Here is a 19,713-nt window from a genome sequence, read left to right as displayed (position 1 = left end):
AAAAGAATTTTAGAAATAAACCCGATCCTTCAACGCATTTTTATTCTAAAATAAAATAACTGTCACGCCCAGCAGCACTCGCAGGACAGTGCAACGCAGGAGCTGAGGGAGCACAGACAGGGATGTGGAGCTTCTGGAAAAACGTGATGCTGTGCAACACGGCCGCGAGCTGGGGCACACCCCCTGTCTCCAGACTGTCACCTGTCCCTCCGCACGGGGACAGCGACGGGAGCAGCCCCAGGAGCGACCCCGGGTGCGCCGAGCACGTCCCGCCGGGTGCGCCGGGGCTCAGTTCACGCGGCAGGCCCGGATCATGAGCAGCTGGAGCAGGATGAAGACTGGCGACATGATGAGTCCGTACCAGAGCTCCCGCGTGTGCTCCACCAGCTTCTGGCACAGCAGCATCTCGAACACGAACTTGAGGCTGAGGATGGTGAGGATCCAGAAGAGCCGCAGCACGGCCAGGCGCTTCTCGCCGTCCTGAAACAGCCGCACGGACACGATGGTGGTGAAGTAGGTGCTGAGCCCGTCGGCGGCGAAGAAGGGCACGAACACGATCCACCAGGAGAGCGCGGCGGCCGCGCCGTCCACCTTGAGTACGAGCAGCACGGAGAAGGCGAGCAGGGCCAGCCCGTGCAGGAAGATCTCGAACGTGGCGAAGCCGAGCCACTGCACGAGCTCGCGCAGGGAGAACAGCATCGTCCGGGGCACCGGCACCGGCACCGGCAGCAGCCCCTGACGCGGCACGGACACCAGGCCCGGTCGGGCCCCAGCACCGACACCGGCACCAGGCCCGGCCCGGCCCGGCGGCGCGGGGCGATGGCGTCACGGTGAGAGGCGGTGAGCAGATGACGCAATCAGGCGAGGGGACGGTGCCCGGGGAGTCGCGGCGCCTCAGCCGGGGCGATGACGTCACAGGAGCTGTCGCGCAGTGGTGACGCGAGCGGCGGGATGGCGCTAGTGCACGGTGAGTCCCGCCGGGCGGCCGGGTTTGGCCTCAGGGCTGGGGGTGTTCACCTGCAGAGGAGAATCCCCGGGGAGCCCCTGCTGCTGGAGAGGGACTTGGGACAAGGGACTGCAGGGATAGGACACAGGGAATGGCTTCCCACTGCCAGAGGGCAGGGATGGATGGGATATTGGGAAGGAATTGCTCCCTGTGATGGTGGGCAGGCCCTGGCACAGGGTGCCCAGAGAAGCTGTGGCTGCCCCTGGATCCCTGGAAGTGTCCAAGGCCAGGCTGGACAGGGCTTGGAGCAGCCTGGGACAGTGGGAGGTGTCCCTGCCCATGGCAGAGGGTGGAATGAAATAAGCATTAAGGTCTCTTCCAGCCCAAACCAGTCTGGGATTCTGTGATTCTATATTTTATTTTTATGGTTGTTTCATTTATTGTTATTTTATGGGTGACAGCAGCTGTTTGCTGCTCAGACATCTCCCTGGGCTAGATTCACTGCAGGCTGGGCCCTTGCTCTGTCAGAGCCTAGCTGAGAGCTCTGTGTGTGTCTGGTCACACCTTTGCCTGTCCTTGAGCCTCCAGGCTCTGCCCCAGGCCCCCTCAGGTGAGGGAGGATTCACAGGGCACACAGAAAAGTTACAGCCAGAATTGGGGAACAGCTGATCCCCGGGCTGTACTCACCCTGTGCTGATGAGGACAGTCCAACGAGCCAGGATGTGGATTTTAGTCACTCCCGTGTCCCGGCAGTGGGGACAAGAAGCCCATTAGGATCCCTGCTTATCCTACTGGCTGGGACATGGGATCACTCTCTCAGTGCTGTGCAGAGGTGGGAAAAGAGCCTGGGAGCCTTGAATCTCACTGCTGAATCCCAACTATTCACCATCCCTGTGCTGGCTGTGTGCTGTGTGAGCCCCACGGGTGTCCCATGGACCCGCAGCCCCTGGGTGGGGTCAGTGCTGCTCAGCCCAGGACAGGCCCAGCTCTGCCTCCCCTCCTCTCCCTTCCCTCCGGTGACTTTCCTGCTGTTTTCTCTTGCAGATGGCAGAACGGAGACTTCTTGTTCTTTTTGGCAGCCAGACTGGGACAGCTCAAGACACGGCCGAGAGGATTGGGAGAGAAGCCAAACGCAGGCACTTGCGGTGCCGAGTGGAGGCTCTGGACAGCTGTGACGTGGTGAGTGGGACACAGGTGCTGCTCCAGGCACTGCTGCTCCTGCTGCATCTCCACCAGCCCCATGGGCAGGGACGCCTCCCACTGCACCATGGAATCGTAGAATATGCTGATTGGGAAGCAACCCAACAGGATCATCAAGTCAACTCCTGGCCCTGCCCAGGACACCCCCACAATCCCACTCTGTCCCTGAGAGCGTTGTCCAAACACTGCTGAACTCAAACAGCCTTGGGGCTGGTTGCCCCAAGCCCTGTCCAACTTGGTCTTGAACACTTGCAATGATAGGGAGTCCACAACCTCGCTGGGCAAGGCTTCACCACCCTCACTGGAAGGAATTTCTTCCTAATAGCTGATCTAGACCTGTCCTCCATCAGGTTATGGCCGTTCCCCCTTATCCTGTCCCTCCAGTCCCTTGTCCAAAGTCCTTCTCCAGCTCTTCTGGAACCCCTTTAGTCCCTGGAAGGGGCTCAAAGATCTCCCTGGAGCCTTTTCCTCCCCATGCTGAGCACACCCAGCTCTCTCAGCCTGGCTCCAGAGTAGTTTGGAGGCTGCTGACCTGATTGTGCCCTGTTTGTACCCACAGGCCAACCTCATCCATGAGCCTTTGGTGGTGTTTGTGTGTGCAACCACTGGCCAGGGAGACCCACCTGACAACATGAAGGTAGGATGTGCTCCTGTCCTGTTGCTTTTATATTCCTGATCTAGAGCTTTGTCTCCTGAAGCAGCTTGAGCAGTCATTGTTTATGCTGGGGGGAGCTTTGCAGCAGCACCAGTCACATCCCATGGGACACGGGCAGGGGGCTGGTGAAGTGACTTGCAGGGGTCACCACTGCAGAAAGCCATGCTCCCCACTCTGCTGGGATTCAGGAGGGACCCAGTGTGTGGGTGAGCAGGGATGCAGGGACAAGCAGGCAGGGAAGGTGCCTTGGCAGCAGCAGGACTCGCCGGCTGTGTCCCTCGTAGATGTTCTGGCGGTTTCTGTTCCGGAAGAACCTTCCGGCCGGCTCCCTGTGCCAGCTGGACTACGCCGTGCTGGGCCTCGGTGACTCCTCCTACCCCAAGTAAGCAGCTCTGCAGCTCCTGGGCAGCTGCTCCTCACAGCTCTCTGCTGTAGAGACCAGAGTGGCTGGAGACAACAAAGGGGGTAAGGGAGATAGAGTCTGACTCTGGAGCAGCAGCTCAGACAAAATGTAATTCCCACCAATCTTAAAAATCTTTGTCCTACCAGCATTAGGGACCTCCTAATGCTCAGGAATTAGGCTTCTGCCCTTTTCTTTCCTCCTGACCTCTCCAAGGATGCTTTGCCGCAGTGAGTCAGACATTATGTGTCTGTCTTTTATCACAGTTGTGTAGTTTTCTGTGTGACCTGCAGGAAAGCCTGTGTCACTACCCAGTGGGCCAAGGCAAGAGGAGACATCAAACAGAGGTAGCAGCCAGCCCTGTTGGTCCCAGGTCTCTCCCAGAATATTGTTCCTGTGTGCCTCAAACAGCTGTAGTGGGAGGGATGGGTATGCCTGAGCTCTGTAGGGCAGTGACGGGCTGGAGGGAAGGAAATTTTTATGGCCCAGGACACAAGCTGGACCTTTTCTTGTCCCATCTGGGAGCTGGGAACAGCCTGTGAGGGCCAGCAAGTGGCAGCCAGCTGGTTCTGTGAACCAGCAGAATCTAGGGCACAGACTGGGCAGGGCATGGGCCAGGTCACGGTGCTGGCTCTGCCTGTGTGCTGCTCTGGTGACCCTGGCAGCATGTGCTGGCTGCTGTGGCAGTGCCTGCTGTGCTGCTGGAGCAGCCCTGCCCTGTGTTATTCTCTGCTCAGGTTTAATTTTGTTGCAAAGAAGCTGCACAAACGGGTGCTACAGCTCGGGGGTAACCCGCTGCTGCCAGTGGCCTTGGGAGATGACCAGCATGACCTAGGGTAAGAGTCCAGAGGAGGGGTGGCAGGGGCATCCCTGGGGTGCACTGCAGCTCTGTCTGGGGCTGATGGCAGGGCTGTGTGTACTTTACCCCAGCCTGGGGATAGCAGTGTGCTTATCTCTGCTCATAACTCTCCTGTGCCAGGACCTGGGCCACCTCTTTCTCCAGGGTGTCCCATGGCCCCCAGAACGTGTTCTGGCTCAGCCCCAGCCTTGTTCAGAGCAGGGCATGGCTGTGTCACACAGCTCTGTACCTGCAGGCATTGCAGCAGCCTCAGCTGTGCTCACCTGGCGAGGGGCAAAGGCTGTGGATGGGTTGGGGAGTCAGTGACCCCACAGGTGCTGCTTGGGGTGTGGGGGTCTTGTTCAGGTGGCAGTGGTTGAACCCCAGAGAGTGAGCCCATGAGGGCTTAGAGTGGCAGAGACATGTTTCCTCCCAGACCTGAAGCTGGAAGAGAATGGCGTGGGGTGACTGTGGAGGTGGTTGTTGGGCAGGTGCAAGGGTAGCAAGGCTTAAGCCTGAAGGAATGATGTTGCACTGCTGCAGCCTGAATTTCCCACTTGCAGGCCAGATGCAGTGGTTGATCCCTGGCTCGTGGCCTTATGGGACAAGATCCTTGCCTTGTATCCTCTCCCTCCTGGCCTTGAGATCATCAGTCCTGATGTGCGGTGAGTGCAGAGGGTGGGCAGGGACTGCTGGGGCTGGCTGGGGTGAAATGCTCCGTTTCCTTGTCTGTTCTCCAGAGTGGAGATGTGCTCTGCTTGGAGCAGGAACCCTCCCCACATAGGTTCTGGTGTCCCAAGTGTCTCTTGTGCTTCAGCCACCAGTGGCCCATCTCTGGATGGGTGTCCCCTTGTCCCCTGGGGCATTGTGGCAGCTGCCCCAGGTGGGTTCTGCCCATCTTGCTGTCCTGATGTGCCTTTGGTCCTGGCCCAGCCAGCCTCTGTCTGCCTGCTCTGGAGTTTTTGGGATTTCCTCCTGGCAGTCTTCATTGCATTCCCTTGCACAGGCCAGCTCCAGAGGACAGGGATAATGGGTGGTGGATACAGTGGGAGATTCCAGGCCTCTCCCTGCCTCTCATCTTGCAGCAGTGAGGAGCTGTGGCATGGAGGTAACCCCACTGCATTGCTCTCCTCTCCACAGCCTGCCTCCCAAATACACCCTGCACTACCTGCCTGAAGACTCCCCACACCCTGACAGTGACCTGCTCCAGCCGACAGCACCCCGGGGTGCTCCCTGTGAGCTCCATCCCTTTGCTGCCCGCGTGGTGTTCAACCAGAGGGTCACGGCACAATCCCATTTCCAGGATGTCCGGCTCATCGAGTTTGACATCGCGGGCTCAGGGATCACGTGAGCATTTTCCTGACTCCCCCAAGCTCTGTTGTGGGGACCACATGTCCTGTAGCCTGCCCTCCTCCTCTGCTGCCCCTCTTCACTGATACCTGAGGCTGCAGCCTTGTGGTCGTGGTCCCTGCTGCAAGTCCCCATCCATGGCGTCAGGGGTGTGTGGAGTGGGGCTCCTGCCCATGGACCAGCTCCCTTTGCCTGCCAGAGAGAGCAGTTGGTGGCACTGGGAATTTGCCTCCCCTGGTGGGGGTGCTGGTTGGGGTGGCAGTGCTGTGCCTGTGGCTCTGCCCTGTGGCTGTGCTTGGCAGCTCCCACTGCATTCACAGGTTCAGTGCAGGGGATGTGGTGATGATCCAGCCCCAGAACTGCCCCGAAGATGTGCAGCAGTTCTGCCAGCTCCTGCGCCTGGAGCCAGACAGATGCTTTGTGCTGGAGCCCACAGAGCCTGGTAGGTCGTGCCTGCTACTCCTTTCCTGTCCTGCTGAGATAGGGCAGCCCCTAAGCTCTGGCCCAGCCCGGAGCTCTGCTCTTCCTTTGCTGTAGACCTGGTTGGGAGTGCTGGATGGATACAGGACACCTGCCTGTCTGGCAGTACAGAGACTGTCCTTCCCTCCAGTGCTCTGTGTGTGGATCCTGTGCAGGGCCAGTGTGACTGGGAGGAATCCAGCACTGCCAGGCTCCACCTGGGCCTTGTGCCTTGGCAGCCCCAGCACAGAGTGGGGAGAATCCTGTAGCCTCCTCAGCTCCAGGCCCAAGCTGGGAATCCTGTGCTTCGTTGCGTGAATGTTCAGGTCTCTGCCTCTGCCCCAGGGATCTCCTGAGGGGTTTCTGCATCTGCAAACCAGCACCAGCAACCAGAGAAACCCCTTGGAAGCCCCCCAGAGCTCTTGGTGCCTGCATGGAACTGGGAGTTTTTCTTCCGGCCCCTAAGTGCCCATTCTACCTCCAGCTTTCCCGTGTCTGTCCATTCTAGAACTTTTACCTGGCAGACAAACCCAAGAGAAATTCAGGCTGCCCCTCACACTCTTGGGAGAGGTGTGGGAGACATGGACAGGCCTGACACGTGACAGTGCTGGTTATTTCCACTGCATTGTGTGCAGGCAGGGTGGGAGCCATGTGGAGAAGGCATTATCCCAAAGCACCTGCCAAGAGTAAGGGACAGTTGAACGGCACTGACTTCCTCTGCTGGAAACTTGTGGGCTTGAGAAGCAAACGAGAGAGTAGCAGGGAGTGAGGCCATGGTGGGAGCAGGGATAGGTGGAGCTGGCTCCAGGAGCACATGGGTGCAGCATGTGGTGCCTGCAGGCAGCAGGGCTGCCCTGCTCTGGGGACAGCAGGCAGGCAGGTGCTGGCCCTGAGCTGTCCCTGCTGCCTTGCCTTGCAGGCACATCCCTCCCTCCCCTCTTGCCACAGCCCTGCACCATCCGCTACCTGATCACACACTACCTGGACATCTCCTGCGTGCCACGGCGCTCCTTCTTTGAGCTCCTGTCCTACTTCTCCACGAATGAGCTGGAGCGGGAGAAGCTGCAGGAGTTCAGCTCAGCACAGGGCCAGGAGGAGCTGTACAGCTACTGCAACAGGCCCCGCAGGACCACACTGGAGGTGAGGCTGGAGAGCAGGGCAGACCTGCCCCACGAGGGCTGTGCTGGCACTGAAAGCACCCAGGCAGCTGTTCGGCCATAATTTCTTGGCTGAGGAATTTAATCTACTTCACCCACTTTCTGAAGTCTCTGTGGATTTCCATTGGCAGCGAAGACCAACTCTAAATCCCTCTGGGCTCTCAGGAGGGCTCTGTGCTGCTCTGGGGGGCAGAGGGCAATGAGATGGGGTGTTGGTGCTCAGAAGTGCCCAGGGCAGCGTGGCACAGCTGTGTGGGACAGTCTCTGGCACCCTGGGGCAAGCAGGCTGCCTTCTGGGGTGCACCAGGCCTCATCCTCTTGGCTTTGCAGGCTATGTGGGATTTCCCTCACACCACGTGTGCCATTCCAGCCGATTACCTGCTGGACCTGATCCCGCGCATCAGACCCCGCGCCTTCTCCATCGCCTCCTCCTTGCTGGTAAGAGCTCAGTCCTTCTGGCCTCATGTCAGCTCTGTACAGAGCGTCTGGCAGGGCCTGGGCTGGCTGTTGGTGCTGTGCATGCATCAGCAGATATCCAGGCTGTACTCCCAGGCCCCTGGAGCCTCCGCAGCCCACCCAAATCCCTGCTCTGCGCTGAGCCTGCAGCAGCCTCATGTGCTGGATGCAAACTTCAGGGCTGTGCCAGCCTTCAGAATAGGTCACTTGCTCTCCTGCAGCGCTGCAAGTGCCAGGACTGTCCCAGTGCACCTCAGAGGTCTGGTATCGCTGTCCCTGGGAGCAGTGGGATGTGGTGACATGGGAACTGGGGAAGGGGGCGTGCTGCTCCCTGGTCCTGCCGGGAGGTGGCAGTGGGACAGGCCCGAGTGCCTTCAGGCTCAGCCTATGCACAGCTGGATTTGCCCTCCACGGGGTCCTCTTGGGTTGGACAGTCACTATACAGTTGTCATCTGTGCAGAGCATTCCTGCAGCAGTACTGCTCTGGGAAAACCCCTTTCCTTATTGGAATGATTTTGGGTGAAGGCATGCTCCATTGCAAGTGGCTGTTTCAGACTAGGACAAGTGTTGCAGGCACCCTGGCGGGAGCTGGGCACAGGCTTTTTCCCTGGAGGAGGTGCTGGGCTCTCCCTGAGGAGCTGTGCTGGCTGTGTGCTCATGTCTCGTGGCTCCTGTGTGACACAGGCCCACCCTGAGCGGATGCAGATCCTTGTGGCAGTGGTGAGGTACAAGACTCGGCTCAGCAAACCCCGCCGTGGGCTCTGCTCCACCTGGCTGGCTTCTCTCAACCCAGAGCAAGGTAAGTGCTTGGACTCTGTGAATCCTGAGCGCTTCCCACAGCACACAGTGCTCATCCCTTGTGCCCGTGACGGAGCTGTGTGGGTGCTGACCTAGGCACTGGCTGGAGCAGCAGCTCCATGGGGAGCACACTGGCCTGGCAGGATGGGCTGCACTCACAGTAGCTGTCCTTCCTTGCTGCTCCCATCCTCATCAGAACACAGTGTGCCTCTCCAGCTTGCCCTGAGCTCTCAGGTTTCTCCCACTCGCTTGACCGTGCTGTCCCACTGTGGGCTGCTCCTGGTGTCCTGGAGCTGGTCCCTGACTGCTGGGCACCTCCAGTCCCATAGCCACAGCTTGGGGAAGGCTGGTCCTTCCTTTCACAGAATCACGGAAGAAGCTGAGTTGGAAGTGACCAACCAGGATCATCCAGTCCAGCCTCTGGCCCTGCACAGACACCCCAACAATTCCACCCTGTGCATCCTGGCAGCATTGTCCAAATGCTCCTGAAGCTCTGGCAGCCTCAGGCTGTGCCCATTCCCTGGGGAGCCTGGGCAGTGCCCAGCACCCTCTGGGGGAAGAGCCTTTCCCTGATCTCCAGCCTGACCCTGCCCTGACATAACTTCAGGCCATTCCCTCAGATCCTGTCCCTGGTCACCACAGAGAAGAGTTCACTCTCTCTCTCTCCTCCCCTCTTCTCCTCACCACAAACTTGTTACTGCAGTGAGTCTCCCCTCCTCTATGCTGAACAGACCCAGTGCCCTCAGCTACTTCTCATATGGTTTCTCCTCAAGGCCCTTCACCACCTTTGTTGCCGTCCTTTGAACACTGTTTAATAGTTCAATATCTTTCTTATATATTTTATAGTCTTATGTATGTTTCTAAAGCTGCCCCCAAAGCTCGAGATGAGGCTGTCCCAGCCCAGAGCAGAGCAGGACAGTTCCTCCCTGGCCTTGCTGTTGATGCTGTGCCTGATGTCCCTCCTGACTGCAAGGGTACTGCTGACTCATGTCCAAAATCCCATGGTGCTGCTCTCCAGCCTCTCATTGCCCAGTCTGCCCATACACCCAGGTTTGCCCCATCCCAGGTTAAACTTTGTCTGGTTGGTGGTTGCCCAGCCCTCTAATTTTTTAATTTATTGATCCCTGCAGGGCCTTCCTGCCCTTTGAGCACACCCCCCTTGTCCTGCAAAGCCTGTGTGTGCTGCTCATCTGCTCTAACCACAACCCCCCTCCATCTGGGTCCTCCAGCAAATGTGACAAGGTGACAGGGTCTCCCTGCTGCAGGCTGGTAGGGTATTGCTCTGTATGACTCCAAGGGCTTGTCAGAGTACCTAGATGGGACTCTTCACCACGAGGAGTTAAGTTTGGCCTCCCCTAAATCCAGCCAGGATGGGAACCCTGCTTGCCTCCACCAGTGTCTTACCTGGCATAGATTGTGTGAGGAGAGGATTGCATGAGCGTGTGTGCTGTGGGGCTCTTGTCTTGCTCTGTGGCTCACTCAGGTTCTAACAGAGGCAGTGCTGAGACTGCCTGAAGTGCTTTTCACACATGCACAGTGTGCCCTTGGCGCTGGGGGATGAGGAGCCAGGTCTGTCTGTGTCTTTGGAGCATCCTGGAAGAGCTGGGTGCCCTCTCACCCTCTGCAGGCAGGCACAAGGCACTGGTGGTGGGGTGATGCTTGCTCATCTCTTTGTTTCACAGGTGATGTCCGGGTGCCGCTCTGGGTGAAGAAAGGAGGAATGAAGTTCCCAGCTGACCCTGCCACCCCCGTGATCATGATTGGCCCTGGCACAGGGGTGGCACCTTTCCGAGCAGCGATCCAGGAGCGGGTGGCACTGGGACGTAGAGGTGAGGGCTGGTCCTGGGATGGATTTGGGATGCACCTTGCACAGACAGATCTGTGTCAGCAGATGGAAGGATGGACTGGGGGCTCCTGAGTGTTCCACTAGGCCAGGCTTTGCTGTGTTTGAGCAGGAGCAAGCTGAGCTCTGGGGCAGGTGAGGAGCAGAGCCTGCTGTGTGCAGCCTATGTGGTTATGCACAGGCTGTGCTGCAGGGCAGCTCCTTGGCTTGGGTAGGGCTCTGCAGAGGCTCTGTGTTGGCTCTCTGAGGGCGAACATGGGTTACTGAGCTCAGCTGCTGCTGCGCAAGGAGTTGTGCCTGCACCCTTTTCCTATCCTCATTCCCTCAGCTCAGGGAACAGGTGGCCCTGGGGGGCACTTTCTGCCCTACCAGCCCCCCACCTCCTGCCTTTTCAGCACAGGGGGATCCTCTGGTTGCCACAGGTCACTTGATTTCATGCTCACATGGCTCCTGGCACTTCAGGCCGGGGCTGTCAGCCAGGTGTAGCAGAGGTGGCACCAGCAGTGCCCAGCACTCTGGGGCATTGGGTGCTCCCAGCACAGCCCTGGTGATCTGCTCCTGCAGGGAACTGCCTGTTCTTTGGCTGCCGATACAAATCCAAGGACTTCTACTGCCAGACAGAGTGGGAGGAGCTGGTGGCAAAGGGCTTCCTGACACTCTTCACAGCCTTCTCCAGGGACCAGGTTAGTGCCCAGAAGAGGAGGGTGCATACAGAAGCATCTCAGGCAGCACAGATGGAACTGTGCCCGTGTGTCTGTCCTCTCTGTGGCATGACCTGTGGGGAATCTGGTGGGTGGCACAGTGGGCACCTCACTCCCCCACACACCTCAGTGCTTGCTGGGATCCCCTCCAGCTCTGCACACGTTGCCCTGCAGGGACGTGTCTGGATAAGTTGAGCTTGAAAGGTGGCTGGGACAGGGCTGGAGAGCACCAGAGCAGATAAGGCAGTGGCCAGCTTTGTTTGGCTGGACCACGTGAGTGATAAAAGGCTCCCAAGCCTCTCAGAGGGTCACCAGGCCATAACTTTTTTTGGTTCAGTACCGCCCTCCCAACAGTGTCCCTCTGAGCCGTGGTTGAAGCTGAGGAGCTTTGTTCTGTATAGCCCCAGCTATACAGAACAAAGCTCCCCATGGGTATGAGCACCCCCACAACTCAGCCCCTCACTTTGTTCGCTGCTCTCCCAGGCAGTGTCTCTGGTGGGCAGCTGTCATCCCTGCTTGGGGCTGCAGGGCTTTTTGTGCTGCCAGAGAGGCTCCCTGAGCTGGGGATCTGTTTCACCGCCTTGCTCTGTCCCTTGATGGCACCGAAAGCTCAGCCTGACTTTGGAACAGAGATCTGATAAAAAGGGAATGGGGATCTCTCAGTAGCTCAGCTGCAGCAGCCCCAGCCTTTTCTCCTGGCTGTGTGCATGTGTTGACATGAATCCAGCATCTTTTATCTGCTCACTTGTAAGGCATGAGCTGGATGCTTCTGTGAAAGCTTTCCAAGTCTGTGATGAGCAGCAGCAGTACTGCAGAGGGTTGTTGAATGACCAGTGAAGGGGATCCTGCTGCTCCCTGAATCTGGAGAGCAGCCAGATTTTGCCATACTGTTGCTTATTCTGGAGGATGGGACTTCCATCAGAGTGTCCCCTCTCTCCTGCCCCACAGGCCAAAGCAGTTGGTCCCCAGAGTCCTCTGCCCCCAAGGCAGAGTGGGAGCACAGCCAGGTGGGATAAGCCACATTGGGCTCTTGTGCCTTTGGCCTCATGAGATACAATGGCCCTTAACTCATCAAAAAGTTTGTTGTCAAAGATCCAGGCAGGGGCTGGGATGCTCCGTAGCTGAGCAAGGTTTTGTTCTTCTGTCTTAAGTCCTTTTGCAGTGACCTCCTGTCCCCTCTCATCCTCCTGCAGTGCAGATTGGGCCCAGCTGAATGTGGATGCCCTGAGACATTGTTTGTCACTGGGGTGCTCTGGTTTCTAGGTCATTGCAGGTCCTTAGATGATCCACTCAGAGCCCAGCCTGGCTGGCAGGGCCTCTGGCAGCACTGAGCTCGTTACTGTTAATGAAGCTAAGGCTGAGGCTGTGCTAGTGCTGGTGATGGGCATTGCCCAGTCAGAGCCGTTCCCATGCTGAGCTGGTACTCAAGTGCAATCAGCCAGTGGAGCTGTGGTACCCACACAGTGACCAGCACCTGTGACAGCTGGGGCTGAAGCTGCTCATGGCTGTTCCCACACATCGCCAGCCTGCAGGACCTGAGCCACAGCAAAAGCTGTCCTGTCTTTGGAGAGGGGGATGTGGGAGGGGGCTATGCCTGTGGCTTAACTCACCACTGCAGAATCCAGTGTGGGGGGACGCCCAGCACAGGGCCTGGCCTTCATCACAGTGTCACCTTTGTCACGGGAGCCCTCTGGGCCAGCAGTGAGCTCAGGCACGTTGGCAATGGTGTTCTTTTGGGCAGGAGCCAGGGCCGTAGGCAGTTGCTTGGATGCTTGAAGTCTTGTGGATTAACCCTTTGGGAACTCTCCTTGACTGGGCTGTACTGTGCCAAAAGCCAGTCCTCATCCAGTCCCTAAGCACACTGGAGGACAGGGACTGGGACTGAGGCCATTCCTCCAAGCTTTCTCCCCTCCCAAACTGTTTCAGGTCTCCAGCAGTCAGGGTTGTGGGGAAGAGTCTCTGTCCTGCAGCACTCTTGACCCCGAGGAGCCACAGAGCCTTCTCTGCCCATGCTGGGAGAAAAGAGGAGAGGGCAGAAGGGAAACCTTCACAGGGCCTCCCCAGGTCACAGCCCTGAGCAGTGGACACACAAAGGATTTGGGGAGCTACTTGGGGCCCAGTGTTCCCCACTGAAGCTCGGCTTCTGCACCCATCTCCCTCCAGCCCATCCCAGTGCACTGGGTGTGGGGTTCCCTTTCCCTGTGTGGTCGTTGATCCAGCTGCCTCTCCCAGTGCCTCCTGGGGCTGTGCTGCTCTGAGCTCCTGCAAACAGCCCCTGAGAATAGTCCTGAGAGCTGGAGCTGGGGCTGCTCCAGGGCTGGTGGGCTCAGTGCCTTGTTTCCCTGCAGGAGGAGAAGGTTTATGTCCAGCACCGCATCCGGGAGAACGGGAGGCTGGTGTGGGAGCTGCTGAGCAGTGGGAATGCTCATGTCTACCTGGCTGGGTGAGTGAGAGGTCTCTGTGCAGGGCTTGAGGGAGCAGGAATGCACATTCTGCTTCTGGATCTGCCTGGAGGCATTCCCTTGGCTCAGCCCCCTGCTGCAGAGGGACAGCTCATTTCTTCTCTCTCTATGTCCTGCTCCAGGGGCCTTGGGCTGAGGGACATGTTTGTCACCTATTCCACACTCCCATTAGGAGGGGCACAGCTGGAACTGGTGAAGCTTCTCCAGCCAACACCATGTGCCCATCCGTCCCCGTGCCCAACCCCTGACCCACAGCACATCCGCACAGGAGAGCCCTGGCCCTGCCCAGCCCTCTCCTCCAGCAGTGCTCAATGAAACTGGAGAAAATGCTTGTGTGGTGCCTGTGGCCACTCATGTGGGCAAGATCCCTACTGGTGCTGGGGCTCAGGAGCAGCTTTGGGAGCCATGGCACATTCTATCTGGCTCTTTGTACCCAAAACTGCCTCCCGGGGCAGGAACAAGCCGTGTTGCATCACAGCCAGTCTCCTTTGACAGCACAGTCCCTCTTCAGGTGCTTGTCTTGGGCTGGTTGGACATCTGGAGCTGCTGGTGGGTGGAGTCTGGCCTTTGGAGGCAGAGCGTCAGCAGCTCTGCTCTGAGCTCTGTGCCCGTGGCCTGGGCAGAGCCCTTGACCTACCTGGCCTTGTCACCGCCTGCACTGCAGGGAGGGGCTGCTCCCCACTGCCCAGGGCAAGGCTTGGGAAATGCTCTCAGCTCCTCGAGCTGGTGAGAGCCTGGCCATGGTGTTTGTCGTGCACCCCGTGACCTGGGGAGTGCAGGCCTGGGCCCTGCTGCCCACAGGCGCAGCGATTGCAGGAGGTTCTTTCCTGCCTGTCCTTCACGAGAGCAGGAACTCCCCTGGCGCCTCGCTGGGCGAGGCTGGCCTCACTGCATTCCTGGGAGAAGGAGATTCGTGTTTACTTCCCAGGAAGTGGAGGCCAGGCCACCCCACTCTGTCCTTCACTGCTGCATCACGGGGCTTCCTGGAGCCTCACCCCAAACTGAACACTCCTCCCTTTGGATCTGGGGTTTTGAGCACTTGGGACTTGGGGCTGTCCCTCCATCCACAGCCCAAATGCTGAGACTATTGAGCTGTTGAGTCATGGCTTTATTCTGTCCTCCTTCCATTCTCTCCTACTTTTTGATGCTGATGGAGATCCCCAAAGAGGATCAGTGTCTTGGAAAGAGCTGGGCTTGCACAGCTGTTCCCATGACAAATTTTGTGTGGCCATGAGGATGGTATTTTGGACATCGGGGTTGCTCTGAGACTCATCCTACTGGGGGTTTTGTCCCTGGCATGGGATGTCCTTGAGCCCCCATCAGGCAGGTAGGATCCAAGAGAGCCTCGTACTCCCTGTACAAGTGACACTGCCCTGATTGCAGAGGGCACTGTCCCTTCTTTCCTGAACAGCCCAAACCCTGTGGAAAGACTCCCAGGATCACCATGCCCCTCCCTGGCCCACAGACTGAACTGCCAGTGGGGGGCCAGGCAGGAAAGTGCAGGTGGGTGAGCCTGAAAATGGTCCTGTTTTCCCCCCAAAAACAGCATTCACAGTTTCAGCTAGACTGGGAGAAAGCTGGGGGAAGTGAGTCATGAGCTGTGTGACCCTGAGCTGCAGCCCTGGGCCATGGCACACTTGTGCCTGCCTCCCCTGCCTGGTCCTGGCAGGCTCTGGGGAGCCAGGCCTGGATCTGCTCTATGATTGTTCCTAGCTTGTCTCACATAGGGGCAAAAAGGTTGAAAATTTCTCTTTTTCTGAAAAAAAAAAATAGCTTTTTGACATGTTTTCCATCACAAAGCCCATCTCCATTATCTTGTACTTGCATATCAGTGCCTGACTCAGAAACAATGCGACTCTTCCAAAAAAAGAAGACCTCCTTTCTGGGTATTTTGGGATGTTAATCAGCTTCAAACGCAAGTCAGAATTCTGCCTTGTTCTTGGGAAACAGCAAGGACGTTGCCAGATGCTCGTGCCAATTGGAGCAGCCTGGGAAATTTTTTATTAGATGTTTTTTTTTTGTCGCACAGGCAGTTCATCAAATGAAACTCTCTCCAGGAAAGAAAAGTCTGAATTTCTGATTTCCCCTAAGAAATTGTGCTTGAAAGCACTGAGTTCTATTTGGGTATTTTCTACACAGGGGCTCAGTGTTTTCTCCAATATTTCTCTGATTTTGAGGTTTGAACTGGCTTTGGTTCCAAATGTCACCATCAAACCAATCATTCTGAATTTCTTGAGAGCAGGCAGCAGCAAGACAGGAGTGGCTGCCCCTGCCCAGTTGAGAATCAGACATGTTTGACATTGAGTGATTCCAGAGATAAGACGACAGGTTCCTGCCCTCCTGCTGATAAATTCCAACCTGTGCATATTGCCTGTGTCTCTCTAATGAGGATGCTGGCAAATGGAGCTGTTTGGGGCTGGAGTTTGGGCTCCTGAGCTGTGATGCTGCTTCCTTGGAGTCCGGGTCCCACGGCTGTGTCTTTGCCAGCAAATGCCTGTGCTTCAGAGCCCTGTGGATAACGGCCCTGCTCTTGAGGGAGTGGTAGGAGCTGCCTTTCAAGCCTGTCATTTACCCCGTGCCAGGCAGCCTGTGGCAGGATGAGGCAGGTTCCCACTGTCCTGTGGTGGGCTTGGCCCCAGGGACTTCTGATTGCTGATCCAAGAGCACTGGGGCTGCTGCTCTGCCCCCTGTTTCCCTGCTCGCCCTCCATTGTGCTCTGCTCTCTCCCTCAGAAATGCCAAGGAGATGCCAGCAGCGGTGGCTGAGGCCCTGCAGTCGGTGTTTCAGCTGGAGGGTGGCCTGTCCCCCTCGGAAGCAGAAGAGCATTTAACAGCCCTGGAGCGATCCCAGCGCTTCCAGTCTGAAACCTGGTCATGAGCCTGGCTCCCTGCCTCCCCTTCCCCACAAACTGCCTGAATAAAGGAGCCAGCAAAGTGATCTGCCTCTGGCATCTTTCTTAGGCTGGGATTACCTCAGCTGGATTTACCCCACCAGCCCCTCCCTGACAGCAGCAGGGCCACAGCAGCGGGGGGACTCCATCAGGGGGGTTTGGCTCTCTGTGCCCACACCCCACCAGAAAAGGGGCCACAGGTCTCCTGCGGGGTGCTGCTGGTTGGCTTTGGCATGGGTCTGATCTGCCCCCCCACGTGCCCTAGCCCTGAGGGTCCCTGTGTGGGGTGAGTGGCATCCAAGGGCATTGCTGGAGCTGTGGCAGTGGCTGTGGCTGCTGTTTGTGGCAGGGCCAGAGGAAGGGAAGTCTTGCATGGGAGTCTCTCCACCCTGGCATTACTCAGCAGTGCTTACTGCAGGAAGAGGCTGCCTGGACAGACCTGTTCCCCCTGTCTCCAGTGGCCGAGGCTAGCAGGGACAGGCACAGGAGGAAGCCTCGATGCCTCTGTCTCTGCTGCCAGTTCATCATCCTGAGCCTGCTTAATGCTGAGGTCTGAGCTCCGAGTTCCTGCTGAGTTATGCCCTTCCCTAAGTGCCTGCTCAGCTGCATCTCTCTTCCACCCCATCCTGGGAGCTGCTTCCAGCCCTTTCCCTGCAGCCTCAAGGCTGTTCCCCTCCTGGCCCTGCCCATGCCCCAGTGGGACCAGTGCCACCACCTTCCTTCCCCAGTTCTGCAAACTGGGTGCCACTGTGTAAATAGCAATTAGGACCCAGGGCATGAATCAGCAGGGACATTCCCTGGGAGCAGGCTGGGACAGGAAGGGACAGTGGTGCCACACCACGCCTGTGACCCAGCCACCCTCCCACACATCAAGTCATGGGGTCCTGCAGGGGTGAGCAGTGCCTGGGGCATTGCTCAACCTCTGGCACTGCAGTGAGGGGGAGCAGGGTGATGTGGGGACTCCCCAGCTCACTGCTTTGCTCTGAGCAGCTCTTGCACTTGCAGACCCTGGCTGGGCTGAGTGTCCCCATGTGCCAGGGACAGCCTGGGGCCAGCGCAGAGCTGCTGCTTGGCAGTCAGCACTCTGGTGCCACTCTCCCCTCATCTGGGGCACTGTCTAGGCCCGAAACTTCCTTCCAAGCCCTGCTAGCTACTTGTGGAGCATGGCAAGGAGAAGTGGCCCAGCACAGGGACCAGCCCGGGGGACAGGGAGCTGGACTGGGGCAGCACAGGGCCTGTGCTAGCGGCTGTACTGGGGTCTGAGCTGAGGAGCTGTACTGGGGTATGCAGAGCCCATGCTGGGGAGCTGTACTGAAGGAGCACAGGGTCCATGCTGTGGAGCTGTACATAGGATAGAGCAGGGCACATTCTGGGGGTCTGTACTGGGGTCTGAGCTGAACTGTGCTGGAGGAGCACAGGGCCTGTGTTGGGAGGCTGTACTGGTAGAGCACAGGGCCATGCTGCCATCCCCCAGGGACAGTGGTGTGGGCAACATTGGCCACAGAGGTGACTCCACTTGTGCTGGGCAAGGAGAAGAGGCGGCCGTGGGCCCAGCTCCTCCCCAGCTCCGGCAGAAGCTGATTGGCGCAGGCATGGCTGCCTGCCCCAGGCTCCCTGCATTTGAGCAGCTTCCAGAAGCTGACAAACCAGACTGGTTACGGACAGGCTCGGCCCCAGCCCTGCCTGGCCCACGGCAGGAGGCAGCTGCCTGTGTGGGTGCCCGCCACACCTGCACCCTTCTGGCACAGCGGGCAGCGCCTGGCAGCGCCCAGCTCGTTGCCCTCTCCTCTGGACCGTGGCGGGTCAGTACTGCATTGGTGCTGGGGAGGAGGAAGAGGAAGAAGAGGAAGAAGAGGAAGAGGAGGAAGAGGAGGAAGAGGCTCCTTGGTGCTGCCCCTCTTGGGGTGGCCTCTGGGTGAGGGTGATGGGGCTGCACCCGGTGTCCGAGGCTCCTGACCCACCGGTCTGGGAAGGTGCTCCAAACTGCACTGGAGGGATGTTGGGACTCTGTGCGGACACTGCTGCCTTCAAACCCTGCAGGCAGCAGTGCTGAGGGAGCCTCCTGCCCTGGAGCAGCACTCACGTCCCGCACCCAGCCCCGAGGGGCCGCGAGGGGCAGGGGGTGAGCAGGGGTGGCTGCTCTGGCCACCCTCATGGAGCCGGCGGCGGGCGAGGAGGCAGAGCCTGGCCTTCAGGAGGTGCAGGCGGCCGGTGGGGAAGGCTGTGCCAGGCAGCAGGACGAGAGCGAGACTGTGGGCTCGGGGGACCCCGGGAAGCTGCCCCAGCTCTGTGGAGAGGCGTCTGCTGCTGCCTGGGGATGCTGGCACCTGCCAGCGGCGGAGGATGCCAGGGAGCCGCTCCTGCCCGGGCACGAGGAGCCGCCTGCCCACGCTGCCTCCCTGCCTGCGGGGCAGGACCCTCCCGCCGCTGCCACCAGCCCCGTCCTGCCCCGCGGGGAGAGCCCAGGGCCGCGGGGGACATCGCCCAGCTCGGAAAGTGTCTCCAGCTCCATCCTGAGCCTCTTCGGCGAGGCAGAGGAGACGTCAAGCGATGAGGTGGCGGTGGCATCAGAGCCGTGCCCCGCGCTGGCGGGCAGCGAGGACGAGTGCCCCATCTGCACGGAGCCCTACGATGAGCAGCGGCACAAACCGGCCGTGCTGAACTGCAACCACGGGCTGTGCCGCGCCTGCCTGCGAGCCATCATGGACTCGGCCACGGGCGCAGAGTTCGGCCGCGTGCGCTGCCCCATCTGCCGCCAGAAGACACCCATGCTGGAGTGGGAGATCTGCAAGCTGCAAGAGGAGCTGCTTCTGCTGCACGCCCAGCCCGGCTCCTCCGGCGCCCTGGCCACCTCCAGGCCCTCTGCCCTGCCACCCCGGCGCCCGGGCCTGGCCGGCGCCCTCGAGCATCGCTTCCAAGTGCGCTTCCACACCAGCCGCATGTTCGGGTGCCTGCCCTGCGTGCGGTACCCGCTCTGCCTGATCCGTGCGCTGGCCCGGCTGGAGCGGCGCTGCCGCTGCTGCTACCTCCTGCTGCTGGCGCTGCTGCTGGCGGCAGAGATGCTCAGCCTGCTCCTCATCTTCCTCCCCATCGTCCTCATGGTGATTCTCTTCCTCATCCTCGATAAATAGCGCTGGGTTTGTGCCCTCAGGCTGAGCGTGCTTGGGGAGAGGAGCCCAGCTCTGGCTCTGCCCGTGGCTGTGGTGCCAGCCGGGAGCTAGCTTGTGACCTCGGTGCCTGGGATAGCCGGGGCTGTCAGTGAGCCCAGAGCGGGTGAGGCAGCGCGGGAGGAGCTGCAGCGGGCAGCTGAGGGAGGCGACCCCGGAGCTGGGCATCACCTGCACCTGGGCACCAGGTGACACGTCACTGCCACAGCCAAGGGGCGGATGGAGTGGGAGCCTTTCCTGCACTGGGGCACAACCCTGGCCTGGGGCTGGGAGCCAGAGGGGCTCTGCGGGCAGAGCAGGGCTGTGCCGTGGGCTGTGCCACCTGCACTCAAGACAGATGGGCTGGGATTCCCCAGCATGGACTGCAAATACAACCCGTGTTTGTACCACA

The 19,713-nt window shown here is 59.1% G+C and overlaps 3 protein-coding genes across 4 annotated transcripts; 2 read left to right on the top strand and 1 right to left on the bottom strand.

Moving 5' to 3' along the window:
- Positions 1 to 25: 25 nt before the first annotated feature.
- TMEM203 (transmembrane protein 203) lies at positions 26 to 699 on the bottom strand. Its single transcript, XM_085076506.1, has one exon. It carries the CDS (start codon positions 697 to 699, stop codon positions 289 to 291), a length of 411 nt encoding a protein of 136 aa, XP_084932632.1. The 3' UTR covers positions 26 to 288.
- A 130-nt stretch (positions 700 to 829) lies between these two features.
- NDOR1 (NADPH dependent diflavin oxidoreductase 1) lies at positions 830 to 16,202 on the top strand. 2 transcript variants are annotated; one of them, XM_085076502.1, is made up of 15 exons: positions 830 to 967; positions 1,991 to 2,125; positions 2,706 to 2,783; positions 3,086 to 3,183; positions 3,939 to 4,037; positions 4,603 to 4,704; positions 5,180 to 5,386; positions 5,710 to 5,831; positions 6,768 to 6,988; positions 7,336 to 7,443; positions 8,146 to 8,260; positions 9,942 to 10,088; positions 10,667 to 10,785; positions 13,152 to 13,246; positions 15,998 to 16,202. In XM_085076502.1, the coding sequence occupies exons 2-15, from the start codon at positions 1,991 to 1,993 to the stop codon at positions 16,140 to 16,142; spliced, it is 1,791 nt and encodes a 596-aa protein (XP_084932628.1). In that variant the 5' UTR covers positions 830 to 967; the 3' UTR covers positions 16,143 to 16,202. The 2 variants fall into 2 exon arrangements, with proteins under 2 accessions (XP_084932628.1, XP_084932629.1); XM_085076503.1 differs by lacking the exon at positions 10,667 to 10,785.
- Positions 16,203 to 17,812: 1,610 nt separating this feature from the next.
- Positions 17,813 to 19,713, top strand: LOC146430032 (ring finger protein-like). Its single transcript, XM_085076504.1, has one exon. The coding sequence runs from the start codon at positions 18,309 to 18,311 to the stop codon at positions 19,284 to 19,286; it is 978 nt and encodes a 325-aa protein (XP_084932630.1). The 5' UTR covers positions 17,813 to 18,308; the 3' UTR covers positions 19,287 to 19,713.

Source organism: Lichenostomus cassidix, chromosome 17 (assembly GCF_008360975.1).
Source record: "Lichenostomus cassidix isolate B80296 chromosome 17, HeHo_3.0, whole genome shotgun sequence".
In the NCBI taxonomy this organism is placed as follows: domain Eukaryota; kingdom Metazoa; phylum Chordata; class Aves; order Passeriformes; family Meliphagidae; genus Lichenostomus; species Lichenostomus cassidix.
This window is presented reverse-complemented; position numbering and strand designations above follow the sequence as displayed.